At 41.1% G+C, this 27,227-nt stretch overlaps 2 protein-coding genes across 5 annotated transcripts; both read left to right on the forward strand.

Moving 5' to 3' along the window:
- The first annotated feature begins 969 nt into the window (after positions 1-969).
- On the forward strand, positions 970-18,615 carry LOC121898711 (protein KIAA0100-like). Of its 4 annotated transcripts, none has more exons than XM_042414065.1 (40): positions 970-1,258; positions 1,823-1,962; positions 2,145-2,271; positions 2,443-2,492; positions 3,725-3,866; positions 3,951-4,069; positions 4,197-4,257; positions 4,331-4,529; positions 5,440-5,563; positions 5,680-5,804; positions 5,900-5,967; positions 6,050-6,186; positions 6,434-6,588; positions 7,030-7,220; positions 7,526-7,823; positions 7,930-8,135; positions 8,254-9,304; positions 9,422-9,613; positions 9,828-10,030; positions 10,208-10,326; positions 10,424-10,647; positions 10,772-10,962; positions 11,122-11,221; positions 11,341-11,540; positions 11,631-11,928; positions 12,016-12,173; positions 12,341-12,547; positions 12,715-12,814; positions 13,056-13,238; positions 13,336-13,457; positions 13,584-13,739; positions 14,014-14,135; positions 14,224-14,404; positions 14,719-14,805; positions 15,332-15,442; positions 15,534-15,669; positions 16,202-16,326; positions 16,420-16,521; positions 16,769-16,903; positions 17,158-18,615. In XM_042414065.1, the coding sequence occupies exons 2-40, from the start codon at positions 1,892-1,894 to the stop codon at positions 17,341-17,343; spliced, it is 6,762 nt and encodes a 2,253-aa protein (XP_042269999.1). In that variant the 5' UTR covers positions 970-1,258; positions 1,823-1,891; the 3' UTR covers positions 17,344-18,615. The 4 variants fall into 4 exon arrangements, with proteins under 4 accessions (XP_042269999.1, XP_042270001.1, XP_042270000.1 ...); XM_042414067.1 differs by having other exon boundaries at positions 971-1,258; positions 6,470-6,588; XM_042414066.1 differs by lacking the exon at positions 970-1,258 and adding an exon at positions 1,358-1,531.
- A 133-nt stretch (positions 18,616-18,748) lies between these two features.
- Positions 18,749-24,019, forward strand: rskra (ribosomal protein S6 kinase related a). Its single transcript, XM_042414838.1, has 12 exons — positions 18,749-18,961; positions 20,321-20,581; positions 20,672-20,755; positions 20,834-20,902; positions 21,424-21,493; positions 22,058-22,165; positions 22,290-22,330; positions 22,427-22,454; positions 22,610-22,699; positions 23,138-23,226; positions 23,310-23,420; positions 23,516-24,019. Exons 1-12 carry the CDS (start codon positions 18,932-18,934, stop codon positions 23,786-23,788), a joined length of 1,254 nt encoding a protein of 417 aa, XP_042270772.1. The 5' UTR covers positions 18,749-18,931; the 3' UTR covers positions 23,789-24,019.
- Positions 24,020-27,227: the final 3,208 nt, after the last annotated feature.

The following is a 27,227-nucleotide window of genomic DNA, read 5'->3' on the forward strand; positions in this document are numbered from 1 at the left end:
TTCGTAAAAGTATAGCACGTGATTGGCCAAAAGTGCACTAAAATTGCACACAAAATTCAAAATGGCCGACTTTCTGTTGGACTTAGGGCATGGTACCAAGAGACTTTTTTTTTTTCTTTAAAAGTCTTCAGGTGTTACATGTGTTTAACAAATTTGTACATCGAGGTGCATGTGCCATACGGGCTGTTTACTTGAAATTTTGCAGGGGAAGCTATAGAGCTTCCCTATGACCATGACTCAATATTGACATGTAGATGTGTTCAGGCCTGGACTCCAAGCTTGTGAAACTTGGGGTAGATTCGATAATGTAAAGTGAAGTTTCAACAGCTTCCTGTTTCATGGCAAAACATGCAAATTGCCCACCTCGCCACCTCAATGGCGTTCCATGAAAACTCAAAAGCTTCGCAATTTAGCATCGTGAAGGTCTTTATATTTCGCTGACCAAATTTGAGGTAACTCTGCTTTAGCTGCTAGGAGTTAATTCAAGTATAGCGCCTATATCTGACAGAAAATACATTAAAAATTAAGTAGACCTATCTGCAGACTCGCAGTATCTACGCGACACGCCCACTTTACTACATGACACGCCCACTTGTTTAGGTATGAGCAGTGAAATAAGTAAGATCAGGGGTCAGGGGGTCTGTCCTGTAGTAAAGTAGTTGAGTTGTGTAGGTCTGCAAGACTCCAGATAGACCCCTCTGCTAAAAATGCAGATAAAATTCAAAATGGCCAGCTTCTTGGTGGGGCTAGAGTAACTGTTATAGCTCCAAGAGGCTTTTTTAAAGTGGAGGTGTTACACATACCTGCCAAATTCCGTTCACCTTGGTCAAATTTAAAGGAGGAGCTATGACTTTGAAAATTGTTAGAGGGCGCTATCGAGCCAACTTGCCACACCCAAAACCAAGACCCATATCAGATAAAAGTTTTTGCCACTGATGCATGTGCAAAGTTTCGTGAGTTTTATGCACCCCAAAAATGTGTTTGAGGTCTAAAAATAAAAATCATAAATAATAATAATTCCTTCAAATACACTACGGCCTTCGTGCCACTTATTGCTCATGCCCTAATAATATTTGCTTAAACAGCATTTTTTTGACAGTGTTCCAGCTTTTCTCCTTCGAGTCACTGAGTTGGCTATGCAAGTGAAGTGACCTGCCAGCTGAGCAGAGACTGTTTACTCTGAGTGAGCCGTCAGGTGAAACTGCTGTTTGCAGCAGTATGCCGTGAAGCGAACACCTAATGCTTTGAATATGCCAGGGTAAGTGACTTTTTATAAGTATCTGGCACTAACGCAGTTCAAAGACGCTTAAAGTAGTTACTTGAATCATGCAAAGTTGTGTACTAACCCATTTGGCAGCGATGCTAACAGAGCTAGCCGTAGCGTTAGCATGCTACAATGCTAGCACAGATTTGCTATTGATTTTCTGGATGACGCGGCGGCAAGTTTAACTATTTCATGTGTGGTTAGTTTCGGGATAACACTGTCCGACTGTTTTGCCATCGATGGCTACTTAACAAGGAGTAACTTGAGGTAAAAGGTTTTAGATATCGCTAAGTGATAGTTTAGCTTCGTGCTGTTTCATGTTGTATTTGTAACTACACTGGAGTTAATTAGCAATGTTAGCAGTGAGGCTAGCTGTTACCGTTAGCTGAAAAACACTCAAGTAACGTTTATGAATTAGCATAGTAAATGTTGCCTCAGCGAGTTATAATGATATATGACTTATTGGTTATTGTTTTCCAGCAAGCAGTCAGTAGCACTTGGCTAGAAACACCTGAATGTAAGGTGTGTTGAGAAGTACATCTCTTCCTCTTTTGACAGCTGCTTATAGCAGATAGAGGAGCAGCCAGCTCCATGTCCACGATTTGGGTGTGAACAACTTGGGACACAATGTCTCCCTTGCTGATATCCTTCCTTCTGATTCTTCTGGTCGGGATTGTGTTGCTATGTTTCATTTTCAGGTAAGAAATGCGTGGGTCTAGTACATGATAACCAATGATAACTCTGTCTTGATGAAGTTTAACCTAACACTGCATGCACTGCTCACAAGATTCAGCCCATATTTTTCTTGTTCTTGATCTTCCTTACTTTAGGAACAACTCAGTATAGGATATAATTTTCCATGTTTGTCTTTTGCTTCTAGGTGGCTCATGTGCTCCCTGGCTGTGCGATTCTTCCAGAACGCACTGAATGCAGATCTAAAGATCAAATCAGTCGGGCTGTTTTCTGTCCAAGGAGTTAGTATCCAGTTTCACCCCCAGCATACTTTGGTAAGAGACACTGTGTATACATGACATTTATATAGTGAGCTCAAGCAACACACCATGTCAGGAGTACATGTTTAGATCTATAGTTGCCAAAATGTGTTTTATGTTGTTTGTTGGACATATCAAACATACTTTTCTTTGACTTAATTGGCCTTTACACTCTCTTCATCACAGGAAATTGACAAAATATGGATTTCAAGTAAACTTCTAAACCAGGATTTGCCGTAAGTTGTCATATTTTTTGTCTTTTTGATTGTTTTAGATCAAAACTTGAACCTCTCCCACTCCCGCCATCCTACCATAGACCCATTTTTTGGGAGGGGGGGATGTTTAGGGGATGATAACAGGTCAGCAGTATATGCCACATAGAAGTGGTATACATTATCTGAAATCTGGGAGCCTGATGATTAATTTGAGATGCAGTTCAGCACTGTGTCAAGTTTTTCTAGTAACAAATCTGTAATGAACAGTTTAGCATGTATAAGGGCTTAGAACATTATGATGGCAGTATATGATGGCTATTCCCAGGCTCAATTATGTTTCATAAGTTGTTGCAGCAATTTTTGGGTTGATACCATTTGCTACACAGATTTGGTGCAAAGTTGAACCTTTTTATAGCACTCAAGAATTGATAAATATAGTAAAAAATATCACATTAATACACCAAAACCTTGAGGAACACCATAGGAAAATTGCTGTAATTTGGTATCAAAAATTTTTTACATTTGGAGATTTCTGTAAAAACTGCATTTCTCTGCGTTTGGATGGTGAGCACTTCTGTTCTGGAAATTGCTCAGAAACCCCCTTATTGTCAATACAGTCATACATCCTCTGAATGTGAGGTCAAGTTTCAAAAAATGGTCTCACTACAATGAAATGGCGACAATGGGGACTAACTTAATCACACATGAATACAATTGGGCTCATTGAATCCATAACAGTCTCAGCTTTCCAGTCATACCAAATTTATGCAATTCTAAGATTGTCTGGGGACCCCAGTATGCAGAAATATTCAAATACACCATTTTTAGAATAGACAAAAATAATACACTTATACTGCATTCAAAGAACTGCATGGTTTTTGCCCAAACTGCATGGGATTAGCATAAAGTGGGCATGTCTATGAAGGAGAGACTCATGGGTACCTACAGAACCCATTTTTATTCAGATATCTTGAGTTGCGAGGTCAAGGGACCCCTTTGAAAATGACCAAGCCAGTTTTTCCCTTACCAAAATTTAGCCTAACTTTTGAACGCTATTTATCCCCTTCCCGACAAGCTAGTATGACATGGTTGGTACTAATGGATTCCTTAGGTCGCCCACAGCCTCCGAAAGACAGTAATTTCCCCCCACGGATGCTGGCGTCCTCTGGGAGTGGAAGAGGTTAAGCAAATCACTCAGAGATGCTTAACCATTATATATTAAAATACTTAATTATGTGTGTTTATGTTTTTAGGAGATACCTGGCATTGTGTGTTGGGGAAACCAGAGTAAGGTTTGACTTGCAAGCACCATTGAAACCTTTGGTGAAACAGAGCCATGGAAAGAAGTCAGGGAAGTTTTCACTCAGCCCCACAGCACTTCGCTTTCTGTCACAAGTATGGAGCCTCACATTAGGTCATATCTGAATCTTTCTAAGGTGATTTGTAGACAATATCTCACTTCCTATCTTGTGTTCTCAGCTGCTGTCATTCCACGTCAGCTCAATCAATGTGATGGTACTGAACCTAGCACTGTCAGAGTCTCTGTGGCACATGACCATCACAGGCATCACCTTGTTACTTGACCACCATAGTAAAAGGTAACTCTGTCTTTCTGTCCACCACAGATCTGATTGAATGATTAATTTAATTCAAAGACATTAAAAAGAATTATCAGAAGAGAAAACACGCTGCACAGATATTATTTTTAAAAACATTTTTTTGCAGGTTGGCGTGGGACTTCTCAGTCGGGCAGCTAAGCAGTAAAGTCCTTAAAAGCAGCCAGTTGGTGAGTTCATCTATTTTCACTAAAATGGAGGCTTGTGATTGAATACGTTTGCCTAACGTACTCTTTATTGTAGGACATATGTTTGGCTGAAGTGGCTCTGAGCCTGTTACTGTCTGGGGATGTGAGCCTACCAGAGATGAGGCCAGGTTCTCTGTCCCTGTGTGTGAGGACGCTCATAGCAGAGCTGCACGAGGGTCTGTTCCTTAGCCAAATCCTGGTGTCTGCGCCCCCCAAAAAGAGAATTCCAGATGCATCTGGTGAACAAACACAAGGTATAGTGTCTAAAATGTCAAAATTGTTATTAGAATAGTTTAACAAACCACAGATGGCCATTATCAGTCAGTGTTGGCGTGGTTACCAAGTACTGTGTGGCTCTGGCTACTGATAAGAAAATTTTATTATTTAGCCATTTTCAATATTTTTTTTGTCAATTCTTGTCTTTTCTCAGACATTTTCATATCGTTTCATATCAGCGAGTCTGATCGTTAACTGGATTTTCCCAGTAGCCCAGTGGTAAATCACGGCCCTCCCTAATTAGATATGCTCAGTATACCCACAGTATGTACCCAGAACAATAACAGTGAAGTCACTTTAATCGTGGTTCTCAACTGGCTTTACGTCAGTGATCTTTTGCTTATTCTAAAACACCTGGATGTCTACCGCTTTCTGGGACATTTTTAGCTGTCCTGCTAACCAGCAAGAAAATGAGGACAAGGTCATATCATAGAGCTTTGTTGACCTTTATCTGTGTGTCATTATCAGGTGAATGAAAACTTAAAGAAATTTCTTTGTAGTGGAGCACAAGCAGCACATATATGATTTAGGATGGCAGATTTTCTAGTGTAAATACACACTTAAGAACCACAAAGGAAATGGGGAAGTGACACAGTATTACCTTGCACACTCACATGTTTCCATTCAAACAGTATTTTTAGATAATCAGAAACCCAAGCATTAAAGCAGTGTTGCTAGTCATTTAAACTTTTTAACCTCTCAAACCCCTGCACCATTCAAAACCTGCCTCATTTCTGCCCTTTCGATACAGACTGATGAAAAGTTAGGTGGAAAACAGTTGTTTGATTGATATGTTAAATCAAATCATCATTTAAAGTCTTTGTATATACTTGAAATATTTTTTTCTTAAAGATTTCTCGAGCTGGTAGTAATGACGTTTTCTTTCAGAGAGTGAAAACACTGAATTCATCCAGACTGAAGCTGTGGAACGGTTTCATCAACTAATTCCACACAAGGTCAATGTGGAATTTGATAATACAAATGTAACACTGTCCATGCAAAGCCAGAAGAGGTGAGTCAGTGTTTCACAATCAGCCACATGAATTTTGCTTTCACTTTCTTTCTTCTTCTTTAGTGTTTGAATGATTGTTTCCACAAATATTTTATGTGTTTCGCCCATCTGCGCAGACACCTGAACTGGACTCTGAAGTCTTTAAAGGTCTGCTACGGACGTGACGATGAGCAGCTTCTCCTTAAAAGCTTCACTCCTGAGCTGAGGTTTCCCCAGAGTAGCCTGGAGCTCCTTCTAGAGGGTTAGTGAACAGCTGGGCACCAGGCGCAATGCAGAGAGAGTTGGATGGAGGAAAAAGCTATGAATAACATGCTCTTGTTTTTTTTTTATTGGCAGATGGACTTCTTCTGTCTCAAAGTAGGCAAAGAATCCTTTGTGTGAATACCCTCAAGACAACTCTGCAGGTGAAGTTTCTTCAAAAGCTTCTTAAATCTCTGACTCATACTTGACAGTATTTTTGACTTTGTAATGTTTTTGTACATTTAGGTTACATCAATGGACATCTCAGGGTCATTCACAGTCAACACTTGCATCATCCACTACCGTCACCAGGAGTTCTCCCATTGGCTAAATCTATTTCCATGGGAACAACTAATCCACAGGAAAGCAGCACATAGAAAAAGGCAAGTTGCAGTAGGGAAAAAAAATCCAAGATTTGTTCAGTTTGGCAGTTTAATATATTGTAATACTCAAGTTGGGGGGAGTGTAACCTGATTTTTTTTTGTCCTGTGACATCTCTAAAATGTAAAAACACCACTAACAATCTAATACCTTCTACTATTTTCTCTTTCTTACCCACTTGTTTGTGTTTGTGTTCGTGCATCACTCATTCTGCATTCTGTTTCCCCATGACGTTATTGTGTTGTGTAGTCCATTAGATTATTTGCCCATCCTCCTTTTACTTAGGCGCCTCCCTCACCTGGATGCCCCCGTGATGATCACCTCCTCCGTGTCCAACGTTAATGTGTCTGTTCAGCTGGGAGACACAACGCCTTTCGCTCTGGGCTTCCTCTCTGCCAGTGCGGGTACTACAGGCCTTTCACACACTGCACATGATCACATAATTGTAAGAAAAGCAGGTGGACGTCATGTGGTGTTATTGCTACGTTGCAAAATGAGGACATTATTGCGTTAAAGTATAACCTCAAGACCTTGTGGTAAGCACCAGCACTCAATGTTATTACTTTACATCATGTGCAAGTCCTTTATTATAGTTACAACAAAGTCTCCTTCAATAAATCTTCATGGTTTTTATTCTGTAGTTGACTACTGGGTCAACCTTTTTCAAACATGCCAGTCTAGATTAGATAAGGTATTTCCTTTGAGTGCCCTTTAAACGTTACACATTAACTTGTACTCCTTTTATCCATGTCGGCTTTTTATGGACAATCTGCTATACTGCAGCAAATTTAAATTTGTGTCCTCAAAATAATGTTTTTTTGTATAATTGCCCTTTACACCTGTAGAACTGCAGCATCTTCTTGACATGAAAGTTGACAAAGAGAGGCAGTCCCAGAATGTGCACCAGCGTGCCTCACTGATCCTGGACAACTTCTGGTGGAGAGTGGGTCAGGGGTCTCACATTCAACAAGCACCCCACCCTCCTGGTAAACATGTGTGGGGAGAGGCGTTAATTCTAGACTCCTTAAGACTTCAGGTAGGAGCACAAACAATAAGGGAACATTTAGAATCTCTTTTTGATTAAGTAAAACAATGCTTTAGATTTATTTTTACTTTTTTCAAATAAAACATAATGAAAGGTGTCCTTGTGCACACCCACATACACTTTCTGTAAAGCACAAAGTGTTTTTTCTAATGTTTCTTTCTAATTTTTAATCAGATTCACAGCTTTCCTAACCACAAATTAGATCAAACATGTTAACTAACGACATGTTTCAAGTTGATAAGAGTTTATTTGCATACTGTATTGATAATTTTTCTTATTAAATCTCATTCCTGCAGGGGAGTTTGAACCGGCCCCATGTGGAGTTTTGCAGCCAGGCTCCGAGTCTGAGTGTGGAGTCCAGCTTGAGGGGACTTCAAGTGGAGCTTTCAGAGACCTGTGCACTGTGTCTGTCTCGCCTGCTGTCCCTCATCTGCGTTCCTCGTGACACGGGGCCACAGCTGTCTGACGTGCCCCTGGTGTCTCCCCCTAGTGACGATACTGTACAAGGCATCCCCTTTTCACAGCTAAGCCTGCTTTTTAAACTGGACTGTTGTCTGGAGGATGTTAATGTGTTCACCGTCTCTAATCTGGCAGGTAGGTTAAGAAAAATTACATTTTCAAACTTAAAAGAAATGAACAGTGCTCTCCCCTTCTGAATGCCACTTTTAATCTTTATTTTATTTGCTTGTGTTTTCTCTAGGAGCTGTGTCTTTGCGGATGGATTCAGTCGGAGTCCTGAGCTCTGCAGAGAGCTCAAGAGTGTCTCTACAGGGTGTTAGCTTGTCAGTGGTCAAGACACTCACAGAGAACATGGAAACGTGTTGCCCCGCCTCCCAGACTCCCAACCCTGTCCTCAAACTCGCCACAATAGTCCTCTGTTACCATATCACCACTCACACCTTACAGGTAATCAGATCTTGATAAGGTTTTATTTCACTGGATTAAACTGATTTATGTGTCAGTATTATAGCTGCATCAATATATTTCAGGGTTTATATTGTACATATTGTGATTTCTCAATCAGGTTCAATGTGAAGAGGAGCTTGCTGTCGAATGGACGCCACCGGACCACATGGTCTTATATCAGCACATGACTGAAGCTCAGGCTTGTTGGCGTATGCTTAGAGGAGACCAAGAAGAGGACTGTCCTGTCAAACCTACGGAGGGTGAAATCATTGCAGGCCAGAATAGAGGGTTGTGTGTGCGTATCGAGCTCAGCTGCACTCGTTTGACAGCCCACGTTAGCGAGCAGAACTATATTCTCCTGCACACAGAAGCCCTCTCAGTCTCCAAGCATGCTGGTTCCATGCACATTCGCTCCCCTTCGCTGATCTTCAACTTTGATGGTAACAACATTGTCTCCTTTCAAGGCCTAGATGTGGAGACACAAGCAGAGCTGACTGAAATGCAGCTTCACAGAGACAACTTCCCCTTCTTCACCACTCCTCACAACCGCGTCTGGGTGCTCACTTGTCCGATCCTGGCTGTAGAGTTCCCCTACCAGTACAATTTCTCAAACACCTTTGACATGGCCATCAGTGTGCAGAAGTGGTTAAAGACTCTGCATCGCTCCCCAAACCAGGCCACTACTGTCCAGCCTCTGCCTCCTGACCTCGTGTTCAAAATCAGGCAGTTCTCGTTTGTCTTCTTGGACGATGTCTTTGAAATCAAGCTGCGAGACAACTACGAGTTGATGAAGGATGAGAGCAAGGAAAGTGCAAAGCGCCTGCAACTTCTGGATAAGAAGGTGGCGGATCTGCGTAAGCAGCATGGAGAACTTCTGCCTGCCAGAAAGATAGAAGAGCTGTATAGTTCACTGGAGAGAAAACACATTGAGATCTACATCCAGCGCTCACGCCGCCTATATGCCAACACACCCATGAGGAAGTCTCTGCTGACCTGGACTGTGTCAGACCTGGAACTTGTAGTCCTGGCTGACCAGTCTCTTCATGGGCCAGAAAGGGTGAGAGAGCAGCTGAGGGACATTGACGGGATCAGTCCCTTCCCCAGAGAGGGACTCCCTCTGGTGGTCCAGTGGTGCCGTGCTATCAAATTTAAACTGGCTGCCTTTTTGGGTAAGTTGCAGACAATTTACAGCATTAATGGCAGATTGAAGACAAGAGTTAGATTACAATAAACGTTTTAAATACACACAACAAATTTACCTCTTTCCTCTCTTTCCACTGTGCCAGTGAGAATTCGGGACTACCCTCGTTATCTGTTTGAGATCCGGGACTGGGAACTATCAGGGCGTCTGATCGGGACGGAGCATGATGGACAGGCCAGAGCTCATCGCAAAGAGATTGTCCCACTTGGTCAACCATGGGGAGATGTGACAGTCCACAGGAATATGCCACCACTCAAGTTCTACTATGACTTCAAATGTGAGTTGTGAGAATAATTCTGGTTACCACAGTATCACCCCAGAAAGGTGCCTAACCTGTTTGATAGCTGGATATATAGAGATTTGTGTTTTTATATTTAGCTACCTTGAAAGTAACACATCGGTAAATGGATAGTGGATTGCCCTGCCTTTACAACTGTCTTACTGCTGTGAAGTTAACTCTTTCACTGACAGTATATCTTCTCTTTATGCAGCCAACATCTCTCTCTACACTATTGTGTGGGGGCCATGTTGGGACCCTGCCTGGACTTTAATTGGCCAGTCAGTCGATCTGCTGACCAAACCCACAGTTGATCCCTCACCTCCCCTGGCCTGGTGGGACAAAAGTCGTCTCCTACTGCATGGACGCTGGGTTATGGATATTGATCAGGCTAATCTTCATCAGCTAGCTACAGAGGTAAAACAATGTAAAACACTGTTCAAATAATAAAGAAAAAGAGGTATAGATCAGTTGGTTTAAATGTTTTATGGCACATACTACACCCTCACATTTTTGTTATTTTATGTTTTAGTATCTTGTGGTATCTGAGCTATCACCGAATCTAATATAAAGATGAATCTTGCATTCTTACAGGACCCATACAACACTACAGAAAACTTGCACTGGGAGTGGACTAAGCTGAACTTTGACTGGAACCCTGGGCAGTTTGTTTTTAAAGGAGATTTGGATGTAAACGTCAGGACAGCATCAAAGTGAGTGAAGGCACTGCACTTCAAATTAGTGTCTCGTTTCTCAACTGTATTTGTAGAGAATTGATCAGTAATACAAGTTCCTTTTTTTCTATATTAGGTACGATGATATCTGTTTTTTACACCTGCCCAATCTGTGTATGACCCTTGACCTCCAATGGCTTTGCCATGGCAACCCCCATGACCACCATGCTGTAATGCTCTGCTGTGCGGAGAATGTTGCAGACGTGACCTCAGGACAACCTCATGACTCCTACAGAGCTTTTCGCTCAGAGAACCTCAACCTCTCCATCACCATGGACCTTAACCAGCACTGTGGCTCAGGTGTGTGCAACCTATTTTTCCTACATGCGTTTATGCATAGAATTTTAAGTTAATCCCACTGTACTTTGAAATCAGCATTGTATTTGTATTTTGTATTTGTACATAAATGTTTTTTCCTTTTTAGAACTTTCCCAGCCCAGAATCCTGCTGTACAGCAGCACCCTGCGTTGGATGCAGAACTTTTGGGCCACCTGGACAAGCGTATCTCGACCAATCTGCAGAGGCAAGCTCTTCCACAGCCTCAGGCCAGTCCGCAAGAAGCTGGGTCAGCACTACAAACAGATGTCTTACACAGCTGCCTTCCCTCAACTACAAGTAAGTTTTTATTAGGCTGCCTTCCAGCAACAGTCCTCATGAAATCTGCATTTGCAGTTACTATGTGCTGTGCTTTCTGACACATAATTAAATAGGTTTCCCTCTTGTTTTCTTAACTTAATAATTTGTATATTTTTCTATGTATTGTGTGTCTTTTAGGTGCATTACTGGGCCTCCTTTGCCCAGCAGAGAGGTATCCAAGTGGAGTGCAACAAAGGCCATGTCTTCACTCGAGGGGCACAGAGACTTATTCCACAGGGTACAGGCCGTAGCATGATACTGCTAAAACAAAGTGTTCATTCGTCTCTCAAACATAATATAAAGTAGTCGGTATTTTTTAAAATGTGGACGCATGTGTGTGTTTGTATGTTCTCTCAGCTGGCACTGTGATGAGGAGGCTGATCTCTGAATGGAATGTAACTCAGATGGTCAGTGAGCTCTCACAAGTGACTGTTCACCTGATGGCCTCCACCTGGGATGAGACCGCTGACCACCAGATCAATGCTCAGGTGAAGAAGACTCACCTGCTCAGCCTGTCCTCCCTCAGCTACCAGCGACAGAGCAACCGCATGGAAGAGGTAAGAGCCCAGAGCTGCTGGAGTAGAAGCCTGTTTTTCTGCTGTGGTTTCATGTATAATAAAGGTTTTTTTTTAAATGTTTTTTGACAGGAGGTGAACCCGCAGGATGAGACCAACGCCTCTTACACCCACAAACTGCGCCTGGTGGACCTGCGTGCCTCCTGGACCACCACCAACAGGAACATAGCCTTTGGGTTGTATGATGGTTATAAAAAGGCTTCAGTATTGAAGAGAAACCTTTCCACTGAAGCTCTGAAGGGTCTGAGGATCGACACACAGCTACAGACCAAGAAGCTCAAACGCTCTCCTTCCAACTACTCTCCTAACACAGCCCCTACCACGCCAGTTGTGCCCACCCTCAATCGAGCAGAGAAAAGTCAACATGAAGGTGAGGAACCTCCTTTACTAATGAAACCTGTAGGGGGAAAAAAAGTCCCGTAAGTACATCTAACATATTTTCCTCTTCTTTCTGTAGGAACATCAATGCTCCAGAAACTGATTGAGGAAACAGATAAGTTTGTGGTGTTCTCAGAGGAGGACTCCGGTGTCAGTGATCAGCTCTGTGGCATCGCAGCTTGTCAGACTGATGATGTCTATAACCGCAACTGGTTTATCGAGTTGGTTAACTGCCAGGTAACCATTTTTTTTGGAAAGATTTGTTCAGTTTTCTGTATTCTTAAGTCTTAAAGGTTTATGTTTTTGAGAGCTGAGTTTTTTCTCCCAAAGCTGGTTTAATGAATTGAGGTTTTTTATCTGGCTGGCCCATATGTTTGAATCCTGCTCGTCTTTGTTTTAAACAGATGATGTTGCGCGGCACGGAGACAGCAGGCTGTGTGCTGGTGTCTGCAGCCAAGGCGCAGCTGCTCCAGTGTGAGTACCACCCTGCCTGGTACAACGACACCCTGAAGCAGAAAACCACCTGGACCTGTCTGCTGGATGGCATGCAGTACTTTGCCACCATGGAGCCCAACCCATCTGAGCAAGAGGACAGGCAGCTGTGGCTGGAGGTAGGCACAGCCCTCATCTGTTAGTCATATCAGGGTTTCTTATAGGTCAGGGTGAGAAGTTACATGTCTTTGAGCAAGTACAAATTAACCCAGTTCCATCTTAACTAGTCAACTACAACACCACAAGCTCTGATTTGTTCTGAACTTTTTCATTGTGTTGTGTTTAGGTGAAAAACATAGAGGAGCACAGACAGCGTAATCTAGACTCAGTGCTGGAGCTGATGGAGAGTGGCCAGGCTGTGGGAGGAATGGTTAGCACCACTACAGGTATGGCACCACACCAGACTGCAATAAACTGACCACACAGCTGTAAAAAATATCTGCCTGAATACACATAATTGATGTTGTTCATACTGTATTTTTGAGAAAGATGTTTCATCAAATGTCTTGTATGCCTTCCACTGCCCTGCTGTCGTCTCTATACATTTATTTTTCTTTACGTTAAATGATTTTTAATTCGCTGTAATATTTTAAGAATAGTGAAATTTCTTTTTCTGTGTCTGTACAGACTGGAACCAGCCAGCCCAGGTGAACGAGATGCAGCAGGTTCAACGTATCATCTCCCGGTGTAGCTGCCGGATGCACTACATCAGTTACAGTCATGACATCAACCCAGAGCTGGCCACACAGATCAAACCACCAGAGCTGAGGAATAGCCATGAGAAAGAAGACCTGCTGAAAAAACAAGCTGGTATGTCAGATCTTACTGTATATCTTAAACCTGCATTCATGGCAAAGAAAGTTGCAATGGATGAACCCTAAAAAATGTTATTATGTTAATTTCTCAGGGGCTGTAGACACTTTCACCCTCATCCACCACGACCTTGAGATATCCACTAACCCTGTCCAGTATGCTATGATCCTGGACATTGTCAACAACCTGCTGTTACATGTGGAACCCAGACGCAAGGTGGGCTGGGGTATCAGCTGGCTAATGGTCCCATCTTCCAGTGCACTCAACGGAAGATTTCCATTTCCTTTCTAATGCTTCATCTTTGCTTATTCTGTGTTTTCATTCTCCGTGCGGTGTGTCTAGGAGCACAGTGAGAAAAAGCAGCGTGTGCGTTTCCAGCTGGAGATTTCTAGTAACCCTGAGGAGCAGCGCAGCAGCATCTTGCATCTCCAGGAGGCAGTCAGGCAACACCTTGCTCAGATTAGACGACTTGAAAAACAGATTTACTCCAACATCAGGGTGAGTCACACAGTCCTGTGATCATGGTATGTAAAAAATAAATAAATCAAGTGAGAGAAAAGCTTGTCCTGTGATGTCTTGAAGTGATATTGATGATTCTAACTTTTGGGCATGTAACAGTTTAGCGTTCAAACAAATATACAAGATCCACAAAATCTACCCTCTGTCATCAATTATCTGTCCTTTTTAAATATAAACATCCAGGTGGAGTTAGACATTAAACTTGCATTACTGATTCTTGGCATTAACATGTGTGTCTTTCCTCATCTTGCAGGGACAACCTGATGAACTAAGCAGTGATGAACTGAATGACATCAACACAAGGCTGCAGAACCAGCTAAACCAGGAGAAAAACGACATGCAGATGAAGAGTGAAGAGCTCAACATTCTCATCAGGTCTCACATCTGCACCGATTCACATTCGCATGAGCACTACAAAGATATGGCGCTCAGGTTAAAACAAAAAAAAAATGCTTTCTTCTAGGTGTTTTAAGGATTTCCAGCTGCAACGGGCAAACAAGCTGGAGCTGCGTAAACCTCCGGAGGATGTGAGTGTGGTGAGGAGAACAGAGATCTACTTTGCCCAGGCCCGCTGGTGTTTGACCGAAGAGGACGGCCAGCTAGGCATTGCTGAGCTAGAGCTGCAGAGATTTATGTACAGCAAGGTGAGCACAGCTGATTGATGATGGTAGTCCATCCAGATGTAAAAATTTATTGTTTCTCTCTCTGTAGCTCTTATGTTCTCAGCTCTAGCTCTTTTCCAGCATTTTCTTTCTCAAAAACTATCTGACAATAACAGGAATATGTTCCATATCCTACTGTTGAGTTTGAAAAAATCTAAAGTAAACTAGACAATTTGCACTTCAGTCAGTATTATACGATTTATTATTCCAATATCAGGCTCCTCCAATATTACACTTAATCTGTGCTGGATTGTATATGTTAATCACACTGTGATCAACACGTCTTCTCCCCACAGCTGAACAAGTCTGATGACACTGCAGAGCATCTTTTGGAGTTAGGCTGGTTCACAATGAACAACCTTCTGCCCAATGCAGCATACAAGGTAAATAAGATTCTCAGATGATACAAATATGTTGGTTTTTTTGGCATTATTTCTACAACAATTAATGACAAGTGATTAATGACAGCAATGACATACTTTTGAAAACTGTGCTCAAGGGGTTTATCCACACAAACAGTATATTAAAGCCCACAGTGCCATGTTCACCAATGTTCATGACTCTCTACTTGGTTTCCTCTGTGCAGCGAGTGAGGGTATGTACACTGCTGATACAGTGACACTACTGTGATGTTTGTGTTGACTCCATCTTATTTATCCAGATGGGATCACTCAGTGGCTCTTGAGTTTCATATTCAGTGTTGCATGCACACCCATGGTTCAGTGATGCATGTGCGACTGAGGACTCATTACAATTGCACTAATAACGTTTCATACTGTGGTTCATATCATGAGTCATGTGCGTTGTTTAATATTTAAGTATAATTCAAAATTACTTCAAACTAAGACTCACTTGAGCTTTATTTTGTGATGTAGCTGAAGATTAAACAAACAAAATATTTTTTTATAGGTGGTGCTTCGTCCTCAGAGTGCCTGTCAGTCAGGACGACAGTTTGCATTGCGCATCTTCAGTAAAGTCCGCCCCCCTGTGGGAGGAATCTCTGTCAAGGAACACTTCGAGGTGAAGAACATCACATGCGGCTGTTTTTACTGTAGTATTTGGTTTGTGTTTTGTCAAAGATTTTTAAAATAACAAATGTTTCCGTCATCAGGTGAACGTAGTGCCTCTCACCATCCAGCTGATGTACCAGTTCTTCAAGAGGATGATGGGATTTTTCTTCCCAGGAAGAAATGTTGAGGAGGAAGAAGTTACTGATGAGGAGGACAAGTTCAGATTGGTTACTACTGGTATGTTTTTTTGCCAACAGCAGTAGAGCTGCAACTATTAGTCGATTGACAGAAAACTTTATTATTTTGATCCATGGTCATACATGATAGTAAACTGAATATCTTTGGGTTTTTGACTGTTGGTCAAACAAAACAAGACATCTGAAGACATCACCTTTTATAGGCCAAATGTTTAATTGAGAAAATAGGTGAATTGAAAATGAAAATAATTGTCAGTTGCAGCCCTAAAGAGCAGTAATCCAACCAGCACTCCCGTCTCTTTGTGTGTGTTTACCACCCTGCATCTACCCAGTCAATAATAGGTTCCATTTTCTTTTTGCCAGACGTGTGTGTGTGATATTAAATAACCCATTACTGTGTTATGTCATCCTTCTGAGCTATTAAAAGGCTCTTTCACTTTAGATATGACCTTGAGGTGTGTGTGTGTGTGTGTCAGAGAGAGAAAAGACTCGGACTCAGTGGGAGTATCAGGTGTAGGTTGCAGAGTCACCCAGAGGCCACAGTGCTCATGCTGATGTGCTCCCTGTCACAGGTATCCCTGTCAAGCCTCGGCAGTCGTCAGAGGACACCATGGGCGCTATGGGCCCCAGCAAAGGTGTCACCCAGGGACTGAACCGTACTGCCGGGGTCAGGAGGTCGTTCAGGAAAGCTCCTGAGGTAGTGATGCTTTTTGATTGTTTGTTTTTATCTCTAATGTTCAGAGTAACAATAGAAATAAATGTAATGACATTGTGCAATTTCTGCCACCAGCATCCTGTTGATGACATTGATAAGATGAAGGAGAGAGCTGCGATGAACAACTCCTTCATCTACATCAAGATTCCTCAAGTGCCGCTCTGTGTCAGCTATAAGGTGGGTTCCTGCACAATATTGACTGTTATTTGAGATGAAATCTCTCATTTATCATTATTGATTAAAAAGGACCGTAGGTATAGTAATAATACCCACAATTTTAAAAACATCATGTTCAGTTAAAATGCTCCAGTAGAGGCATTATGTGCTGGACAGCTTGGTAGCTGAGGCCCCTTCCTGTTCCCAGTCTGATGTTTTTTAGATGTTGAACTAATGTTTTACACACCCTCACCCCTACTTTCCTCAGGGAGAAAAGAGTAGTGTGGACTGGAAGGACCTGAACCTGGTTCTGCCCTGTCTGGAGTACCATAACAACACCTGGACGTGGCTAGACTTTGCCATGGCTGTGAAAAGGGACAGTCGGAAAGCACTTGTAGCACAGGTACACAAACTTTCACTACTTGAAGCCCACATAAGCTGTGATTGAAGGCAGACACCTTGTTGTGATGTTATTTAAGGTTACAATACCACCATGTGCTCTGTGATACTATTAAATTAATCTATAAAGACTTTTCTGCATTTTGTTCCAAATTCTTTTTATTTATTTATAATTACCAAGAATTACTAGAAGCAGAAACGACATTGAAAAGTTTTCTATGTATGAACTTGTCCTTTTCCCTCTTCGGTGCTGCTCAGATGATAAAGGAGAAGCTGCGTCTGAAGCCTGCGTCAGCCTCAGACCTGCGGGGGAAGGCATCTGAAGGGAAATCGGACAACAGCCTGCAGCAGCAGGAGGAAGACGAGAAGGCGCGGCTCCTCATCGGCCTCAGCACCGCAGACAAGAGCTCCAGCAAGAAGAGCATCTTCAGTCGACGCAAGTGAAACACAAACACACACATCTCACAACCCGAGAGACAAGTTGACTGGATGATCCGCTACAGCAGCTGCCACACTCCCTCAGTGAAGGGGATCAGGGAAAAAGCAGACTGCCTGTTAGGGGTCAAAATATCAACCCGGCTTCAAGAATCACAATGAAAAAGGGAGATGGTGTTTCAAATAGTTTTTAGGGTTACCTTAATATATCATATCAGCCTGCTGAACTTAAGAAAAAAATTCTGGAGTTGTTGTTTTTGAAAGGCTACTCCTGGTGTGTCTCAGAATAGAAATATAGCCAAAATCCCTGGCAAAAACAAAACAGCCTGCAGGGAACTCAAACAGCTCCAGGATTACCAGGGTGCCATTTTGACCAAATATATATTATTTTGTTTATGTGTGTGCCATTTAAAATTTCACTCTACAACTTTCAAAATAATGACCACTTAGGTTGCATTGAATGTAGCGAGGAACATTTATGTAGCCAGCACTTCACTGTTACTGTTTCCTCTGCTTCTTACAAATGCATGACTGAGAGCACCTTTTCCTGCTGGCTCAGGAACACTGTATGTCAAACCTGTTAAAGTGTGCTAGATTAAACAGAGCTCAATTCAAAGCACCTTGAAAACCTCTTTTATGCTGTTGGCTGTAAAAGTAGATTTTGAAATGCCATAAAATAAATAGATATATACATATTATATATATATATCAGTTTATGTTTTATCAATTAAAGCTTAAAGAAACTGTACACGGCTGTATGACTGTCGCTCTGACAGGAAGGCCTTTTCCCACAAATGACCACAAATGATGCTATTTTATATTTCACTTATTAATGACGGTCTGCATCCCTCAGCTAGCTGTTAGACTGTACCTCATCCCAGTGCAATATATCAAGAACGGAGCAGCAAAAATATTTCAATGTGTTGTATAATGTGGCACCTGGTTCGATGGTATTGTGGCAAAGAAAGAAAAAAAAATGTTGCAGCTAATCGCTGAGTGTATGTTTTGTAATTTTAACACAAAAGCACTTTTTATGCAAAGTATTTTGATATTTTTGTAACCGCGGTTGTTTCTGTTGATGACTTCTTCTATAACTGTTCTGCAAAGCCTGTTATTGCAGTCACGTTTCTATTAAGAAGAAGACAAGTCACCCTAAGCATTTAAATTAAACTGATCATATCTGACTGATTTCACTGTTTTGACAAAGCAGATTTATTCTAATTTCTGTTAGCTCTGTGACTTATTGTTTTGTCTGTCAATAAAAAAGTGTTCTAGTCTGGCCTTGGTGTGTTTGGATGATTGTGCAGAATAAAGAATAAAGGGGGGCAGGTCTGTGAGTGGAAGTAAGTTGGGGAAAAGAGGGGTGATTGATCATTAATCTGACAGCTTTAACTGGAGCGGAATCGAGCCCTTCCCGCGCTGGATGACTCTCTGCAAACAGCTGCAAACATTCTCTCTCTCAAACGCGCTTTAATGCCTCGGACACGACAGAGCCTCTCTGAAACGGGAAAAGGATGAAGATGAGCTCAATCAAATGTTTTTTTTTAAACTTATTTTTGTGTGAAATACTTTGGTTTATTTACACTCTGAGGATGTGATGGGCAGCGTCATCAGTAAAAACAAGAAGGTGAGTAAATCTGAGCTCAGACGCAGATTGTTTACATGTTGATACGCGCTGTGCACGTGAGCTACGATGTTAAATACCTAATATACGAGATTGCAACAGTGACATGATGTGATAGTGAGTGTTTTGGATACGTAGCGTTTTTCTGAAGAATTCATAGTAAAATTGCATTTCAGTAACTTACTTAAAATGTACAAAATCAGTCAGTGAAGTATAAATGAAGTCCGTGTTGTGGCGTGTTTTAAATACACTGGGCTTATTTAGAGACCAGTTCTTGACTCCTTATTTTAGAGATGCTTGGACTGGTCTTCTGGTCTACAGTCAGTGCTCTTAAGATCTGTCCTCTGTGAATCACAGTGAGATCTCGGCAAAAATAGAATTATCGATTAGTTGCTGCTAAGTGTGCAGTGACCTTCTGATCAGCAGCATGAGGGTCATTACATCTCTGTGCAGCGCTGATAGACAAAAGTAGCTGATCAAGTCTGTGTTTGACCAGCACTATTCAAAAATAGATTTGTTAGTCTTAAGACTTCCATTTGCAAGGCTCAATGATCATTTATGGACAGATAAGATGTTTAAATTATATATTTCTAAATATGTATATAGTGTAAAACAAGAAAATGCACGTCAAGTCTTATTTATTTCAAAATTTGATTTAATTCAGTTTAAACTTCTTAGTAAATCTTTGTGGGGAAAAAATTGCAGACATGAAATGATAATTACGCAGTAATTAATAATGACTATAATTACTGAGGCAACGATGACTCATCTTATGAAATCATCTCTATAAGCAGTGATGAAAGAAGTACTCACATCATTTACTTAAGTAAAAATACAATGTAAATGCTCTCAATTATAAATAAAAGACCTGCATTTAAAATCTGTAAAATTTTGTGAAAATACAGTTTAAACAGCAAATTGTGCTTGTTATCAAAAGGAAAAATGATCATTATGACCCCACAATAACCCTTGTCAGTTTTATATTATTTTTAATTATGTGATTACTCTTGATGCAGTAACATTTAAACAGTATTTTGATATTGTAGCTGATTAATTGTAGCCACTTTATACACTTAAGTAGTTTAATCTATAAGAATTCATCATATTTTACATGATCATTGCAGGATTTGTATTTCATTTTTGCAAAGTATCCAGTGACTACAGCTATCAAATATATGTAGTGAAGTAAAAGTACAATAATCCCTCTGAAATGTAGTTGAGTATAAATAAGAAAAAGCATAAAATGAAAATACTTGTTCCTCAAAATTGTACCTAAAGTTCAGTACTTGAGTACATGTATGTAATTACACTCCTCCACTGATAATAAGCCATTTTAATCATCTTATTACCCACTAAATGTAGAGAGAGGGAGCAACTGCTCAGCGTCGATTCAGTCATGGACTCCTCTCAAACATGGGGGTCCACATTGCTCACAGGCTCGGACACTCGGCTGTATTTTCTCAGCCCGATGGACCGGACAGCAGACTGTCCATCCCCAAGCTCCTGTTGCCCCCAGAGAACAGCGCTGAGACATCAGACACAGAGAAAAAGACTCCTGCTCTCATTTCTGTCTTTTTGCCTGAGTTCCCACACCGAACATTTCCTGGACAAGAGCATTTCCAGGTATTCTGCACCACAACTTAAGAATGTTCAAATCTTTGAAGCAGATGTTGCAGAAAAGCAGTGGGAATAACTGTACCTCTGTGCTCACAGATCCTGGGTTTCATAGCCAAAGGGTCATTTGGACCCATCGTGAAAGTCAAGGATGTTTTAAAAGAGAAGATTTACGCTGTAAAGGTTAGTTCAGCTGTTAAAAAAACAGATTTGTGTATGAACATACAATAAATTTGTGTAATAATTTTCATTGTGGTTTAGGTCTTACCAAAGTCAGAGATCTTGAAGCGTGGAGCGCTGGAGCAGTCAAAAGAGGAAGTCATCATTCAGGTATATCACATATATATCACATATATATCATAACGTTCTCAGTGGGTAGACATACTGATACTTTACTGTTCTTACACTTACAGTACATGTTCTACTCATCAAAACATCTACGTAAAAGAAGAAAAGCTTCTCCGAGTACAAGTCAGAAGGTGTATCACTGTTAAAAGTGATATTTTCTTTGCAGTTATAAAAGGACAAAGGGTCCTTAGCTGTCTTCTTCTTCACGACTGATCTTTTACTGCAAAGTTTGTGCTGACAAACTCTGGACTCCGCAGTAAACATGACTTCAAATATAGTGAAGCACACAAAGTGCAAAATTATTATCTGGATGCAGGATTTTTAAGGGCTACAATCAAATTCCCAACAACCAGCACAGTGAAATTCCTCATTCTCCTCACTCTTTTATATGATATTATTTGAAATAAAGGGAACATCTCTGTCCATCTCTCACTATTATATTCACTGTCACTCTATGTGTGTGTGTATGTGTGTGTCTGTGTGTGTCAACTGTTGCATTGCAGCGGCAGCTCAAACACCCATTTATCCACAATCTGCAGGAGTGCTGGCAGACAAAGCGCCATCTCTTCATTAGTGAGTTTATAAACAGAGGCACAGTTTGAACCTCTCTCCCCTTCCACTACCTTTATCCTTTTTATGTTTGAGTAGTTTTGGCCCTTTTGGTCCTATAGTGATATACTGTAGATTAGGCTGGGTCTGATCACTAATCTCAGTACTGGATATTGAAGAGGTACACTGCCATCTAATGAGAGTGCCGGGTAAGGCTCACACCCTCGGTCCAGTGTGGCTACAGCTGCTGTGCTGCCTGCATGAGTTTACCACCGATCATCATTGTATCCATTTATTAAATAAAGATTATCAAGGTTTACAGTACAAAGAGATTTCCTAAAATCAGGAAATACACTAAGCAGAAGCCTGTGTAGTTTTTACTTGACTCAGCCTTATTTCTTACTTTTCACACGGTGCAACAGTGTGATGAGTAAACCTTTTTTATCCTCTTCCTTCTTAGTGGATTCCTCATTTCTAATACTTCATTTCAGAAAATGCTGGCTTGCATTAACTTGATGTGCTTCTACATACTGTCTGTAGTCACTTTCAAAGATATGAAAGTATGTGTTTGTGTCTCATCCTCTGCAGTGTGTGACTACTGCGACACTGGAGACTTGTACACTTACTGGTTACTGAAAGGCCAGTTTGGGGAAGATGAGGTTCGGCTCTTTGCTGCAGAGCTGGGCAGCGCGCTGGGTCAGTGTCAAACAGACATTCATCATATAGAGCACTTTTACTGTATGCACTGACTTGTATTAATGCACAAATCATAGATTTTAAACATCTTCTTGCTTTCTATCTTATTGTTTTTTATTTCTAGGATTTTTGCATGACTTAGGGATCATGCATAGAGATGTAAAGGTACAAATTTTATATGTGACATACTTATCCTGATATAACATTTTAATCTTTGTGTATTTCTAACTTTTTATGATACTAATCTTACTGACTTTTCAGATGGAGAACATCCTTTTGAGTGACAAGGGTAATCCTATTTTTTCTACTACTTCTGTCAAGTAAAAATGACCCTTTGGAGCAACAGTGACGTCTTCAATCAAATAATAAATCATGCGAAAATACTACAAATAGTACTCTATATAGGCTTTCATCACTCTCCGCTTGTGTTTTATCATGACTCAGGTCACCCTCGTTTGTCTGATTTTGGACTGTCACGTCGGTTGACACGTGGAGGAAGAGCGTTTACAATATGTGGGACAATCCAATACATGGGTGAGATGTTTTATGTTAATTCTCATAAATGAAACACTAATTTATTTTTATTATTATATATATTATTATAATTAGTGGCTGGTTCAGGTACAGCGCAGTATATGTCACCTCACTGTTTGTGTATTTTTCTGTGATTGTTTTGAAGCTCTGTCTTTATTTATGACCGCATCAACATTAGAGCCCCACCTGCGTTTTGCTCCCATTAGATTCAGTTGACCCAGTTATGAACATATTGCACCTGCGATGTACTTTGCATGCCACCGCTTTCGGTTCTTGGACAAAGGCTTTTCCCCCCAAAACATATATATTATTTTGCTTCCACATGCTGCAATTTTTGATGCATGTCTTTGTGATTTTCCCTTTTTATTTTCTGCGTTATGTTGATGAATCTAACACCATGTTGTTTTTGTCCTTTTTTCCCTGTTTTTTTCTGAGCAGCTCCTGAAGTGTTAAGTGGGGGTCCATACAACCATGCTGCTGACTGGTGGTCTCTTGGCATTATGTTGTTCTCACTGGTGACAGGGGAGGTGAGGACACTTCAAGTAACTGCATATTTATCAGCTCTACACTTGTTCGTCACGACTGTCTGAGCATTTCTTTGTGTATTTAGTTCCCAGTACCTGCAGAGCCAGACCACAGCACCATGTTGAGCAAAGTCAGACAATTTTCCTACATCCTGCCCCAGACCTTCAGCTCTGCTCTGATCTTACTACTCACCGAGGTCAGTAAATCCAATTCTGTTTTCTCTCATTAAGATGCTGTGATCCCTCTGAATGACACATTTTTATCTGTTTCACTCTCTCTTGAATGACGCAGCTGCTGTGCAAGAATCCAGTGAACCGCCTTCGTAACCTGGACTGTTATAAAATGCAAGCCTTCTTCCGCGGCACTTCGTTTGACTCTCAGATCCTCCAAAAGACGCCTGTTGGATTCATCCTTGAGCTCAGGACCCATCCCGATTGGACAGCTAAAGCGACGAGAGGCCTTTCACTTGAATATTTTGATAACTTTGACTGTGATAAAATCCTTCATTCTCCCACAACTCCCTCTGAGCTGTCTCCTACTCTGGCCACCATGGACCTGAACTAAGCTGCAAAGCAGATGTATAAAGCATATACAGGACTTTTTTTTTTTTGAGCCTGAATACAGAAACTCTCAGAAAATGTCTCTAATGCACATGTTACCTCTTGGACTTTATTTTTTTATTTTTGGAGTGTGTGAAAATTCCCCTTTCCTCTGTAAGTATCTGTAAATATTGACAGATGTGTTATCTACTGTGGTCCTATAGCCAACTTTTGCACACATACTTCTCCTTTTCTATTGCTGTCAGTATATAATAAAGCAACTTTGTTGGATTCTTATTTGTGGTTTTGTACAATATTGGAATTCTATTAAATAACCCCAAAAATGAGATAGCTCACTTAAAGGGGAATATCTTTAGATTTTGAAATGAAACATTTTGGAAGAAAACGTTGTGTACTCCTTGGTGCATGTGTGTAAGGTTTATGAGCTCTTTAATTTCCCTCTCTCATATGAATTATTATTATTTGGGGTCCAAGCACCAATGGTGACTTTTCCTCTAGCGCCACCAACAGGTCAAATATTTCACTTGTCTAATGAAGTATCTCAGCACACAGACATTCATAGTTCTCAGTATCCTACTGAATGGGGATCCCTTGACTTTTCCTCTAGAACCACCATGAGGTTGACGTTTATGGTTAGGAGTGAAAAGTCTCAACAACTGTTGAATGGATTGCCATGAAATTTGGCACATTATGACCCCCTCAGATTGAATTATCCTTTTAGTAAAAGAGCCAGGCTCTACGATTGCAGTCGCAGAGAAGGAAGAAGCCAGAAGGCAGGGGAGGTGAGAGCTGTTGAGGGGCAGCCTGCATCTGTGATTGGAGACCCGGGCCCCAGGGACCCTGGAGCATGGAGCATACAGCTGACACTGCTGCAGTGGACATGGATAGCGCAAGGCTGAGCTGCGTTTTGGAAGGTGGGGTGGAGGAGGAGTGGGGCAGTTGGCAATCAGCCCTAAGAGGTCAAATGCTCTCTTGCTCTTACTGGCCAGTTCCTGTGGATGGAGAGAGGCCTCTGCCTTTGCACACTGTGCTGGTTTCAGTTAACTGTGCAGGGCTGTTTGCCTCCTGCCCACAGTTTGCTTACAAACTGGCATCTTATGCAGCAGTTTTTCTACACAGGCCCTCTCAGGGTCTGTCAATATAAATGTTCAACACAGCTGAACTTTGTGCAGACTCTCAGAACTTTATTTAAAATGTGTGGATGCCAAAGTTTACAGAGATACCTAATGTGCCTGGCTGAGCCACAGTGAAATGTATATAAAATGATGCACAAGGCGTCTGGAAAATAAAAATAAATGCTGCTTTTGGATTTGAATACTGATCAACATATGTGTGATAATACTTCGATGAAGTGCTGAAATAAGCAAAGAACATGTGACGTTGTTGTACAGAGTGGAAAAATTATTTTGTGACTTTAAGAGTAATATCTGTGTTCAAGGGGTTAAAGAAACAATGTTCAATGTACTATTTACATGTTTTCCTGTTTGGTTGGTACACTGCAGATTATCTAAAGAGATTTTTACTGCAAGTTCTTCTGTAATTGGTCACCTCAGACGTCATGAGTGCAGAGGTGCTATGAGTCAAAGGAACAAGTTATTGTGAGTGTGTTTATACCCAGCTGACTGAACAATGTGGTCATCACTGTGGGAGACTGTTTCAATTTGGTTTGATGATTGAATGGAACAGATGAACCAGATCTGGTGTTTATTGAGCTTCAGAGGCTAGCCTTCATTAATCATGCTCTGCACGCTAACTGATCTGGAACTCGTCTGCTTCATCTGATTCATGTCTGAACTCACACAACAAACTCTGTCTGCACACCACTCAGATATCTCAGATATCAGTGTCTAAGTAGGTCATAACCCATCTAAAAACCAAATGAGGGGGGACAAATTCACTGTTTTTTGGGACACCCCAATGCTTGAATGGCAGGGATTGGTGAGAATGAAAAATAAGGGGGGAGACAGAGGGATAATACCTCAGCTTTTCTTTCCAGCTCACCAGAGTGTACACAAACACTCTCCATGCACGCCTATTCACAGAAAATATAAGAACAGGCCATATACTGGATACATCCTGCACATTCCTGGGTACACAGCAGGACTTGATTATTTTCCCTCAGAGTTGATGGATGGATGGCTCTGCATTGGCTGAAGCTCTTTCTACTAAGTTTCACTGCAAACAAACATGACACAACAAACATGGCTGCAGAGGGATTTGTTGCTATGCAGGAGAGAGATTTCACCACCAACGTGTTTGACGACTACTTAATGCATATATGAGTGTACCTTAGGTCCACCTCAGCACATTGTCAAGTACATATAATATTTCTGCACATTGAAAGACAGACTTTGCAACATTTTGGGAAGCTTCCCAACATATTTACAGCTAGCTGATTACTTATAGAGTCAGTAAATGTACAGAACTGGCACTGAAACTTAACAAACTGCACAGCAACAGCAAAAGAGTAAAACAGAAATACAACACACAGGCTTAAGAAAGAGCAAATTACTACATAATCCCATGGCACAGACTCCCAGTTACACATGACACTGAGGAATTTCATGAATTGATTTATTTTCATTTTCATTGAGTTACTGCCAAAAAATTGTGCTTAAAGGAAAAAATACATAACTTATAATGTATTGAAACTGAGCAAACTCTGCTGAGGAAGACTGTGAGATGCATGTGAAGCTATGGAACAAGAAAGTAAGTGGACCTCCAGTCAAGTTTTTTTTTTCTTCGTCAAACTATGTCATAACAATCTCACCCGATCTCATGGTCCACTCAGTAGCTGTTCTGGAGCTTTCAGTCATATAACATGAGTTTCCTCAGCAGATGGAAGTGTAGATGTTCAAATTTCCACTTTTTCTAAGCATTTTAAGGATTTTTCATCCATGTTGTCTGAGACTGAAAGTTCGTTCTTTTGATTGACAAAACAATTCCAGCACAATGTCCACTCAAGAATGAGCATTCAATCTCAAAGTCAGTTAAAAGTTAGATGTACAAGTTGGTTTGCATTGAAATGGATTGGAAATGTGCAATAAAGTGTAGTCTGCATGACAACTTCTCTCTTTCTGCAGATGTTTTCTGAGAAAGGTTCTATGTAGTTTCTCAATAGACGATGGATAAGAGTAAGAATGCACATTAAGGCCTTTTCTGCCTTCAAGTTTAGTGGATTATCTTGCTCTAAATGGCTTTTGTCAACGATCATGACAATGGCAACTGAATATACACAGACTCTAATGTCAGCGGTCTATTTTAAATGTCTTTTTAGGATCAGTGACGATGGAGCTGCTCTATCGTAGCATGCATGTTGTACCTGGATACAATATGGCCAACTTTCTGCCTTGGCTTGACCTATTTAGAGGAGCTCACAAACCCATTGAGGACAACCTTAATAGGACAGAAAATTGAGGACCAGATAAAGTATCATCATTAAA

Source organism: Thunnus maccoyii, chromosome 6 (genome assembly GCF_910596095.1).
Source record: "Thunnus maccoyii chromosome 6, fThuMac1.1, whole genome shotgun sequence".
NCBI lineage: Eukaryota > Metazoa > Chordata > Actinopteri > Scombriformes > Scombridae > Thunnus > Thunnus maccoyii.

What these genes read in the sequence shown, in the direction of transcription:
- LOC121898711 (XM_042414065.1), top strand. Translation starts at nt 1,892, where the DNA reads ATGTCTCCCTTGCTGATATCCTTCCTTCTGATTCTTCTGGTCGGGATT. An exon ending in TCACCACTCACACCTTACAG is followed by an intron (nt 8,136 to 8,253) that starts GTAATCAGATCT and finishes TTTCTCAATCAG; the next exon opens with GTTCAATGTGAAGAGGAGCT. An exon ending in AGATTTACTCCAACATCAGG is followed by an intron (nt 13,740 to 14,013) that starts GTGAGTCACACA and finishes CTCATCTTGCAG; the next exon opens with GGACAACCTGATGAACTAAG.
- rskra (XM_042414838.1), top strand. Translation starts at nt 18,932, where the DNA reads ATGGGCAGCGTCATCAGTAAAAACAAGAAG. An exon ending in AAGAGGAAGTCATCATTCAG is followed by an intron (nt 20,903 to 21,423) that starts GTATATCACATA and finishes GTTGCATTGCAG; the next exon opens with CGGCAGCTCAAACACCCATT. An exon ending in TGATCTTACTACTCACCGAG is followed by an intron (nt 23,421 to 23,515) that starts GTCAGTAAATCC and finishes TGAATGACGCAG; the next exon opens with CTGCTGTGCAAGAATCCAGT.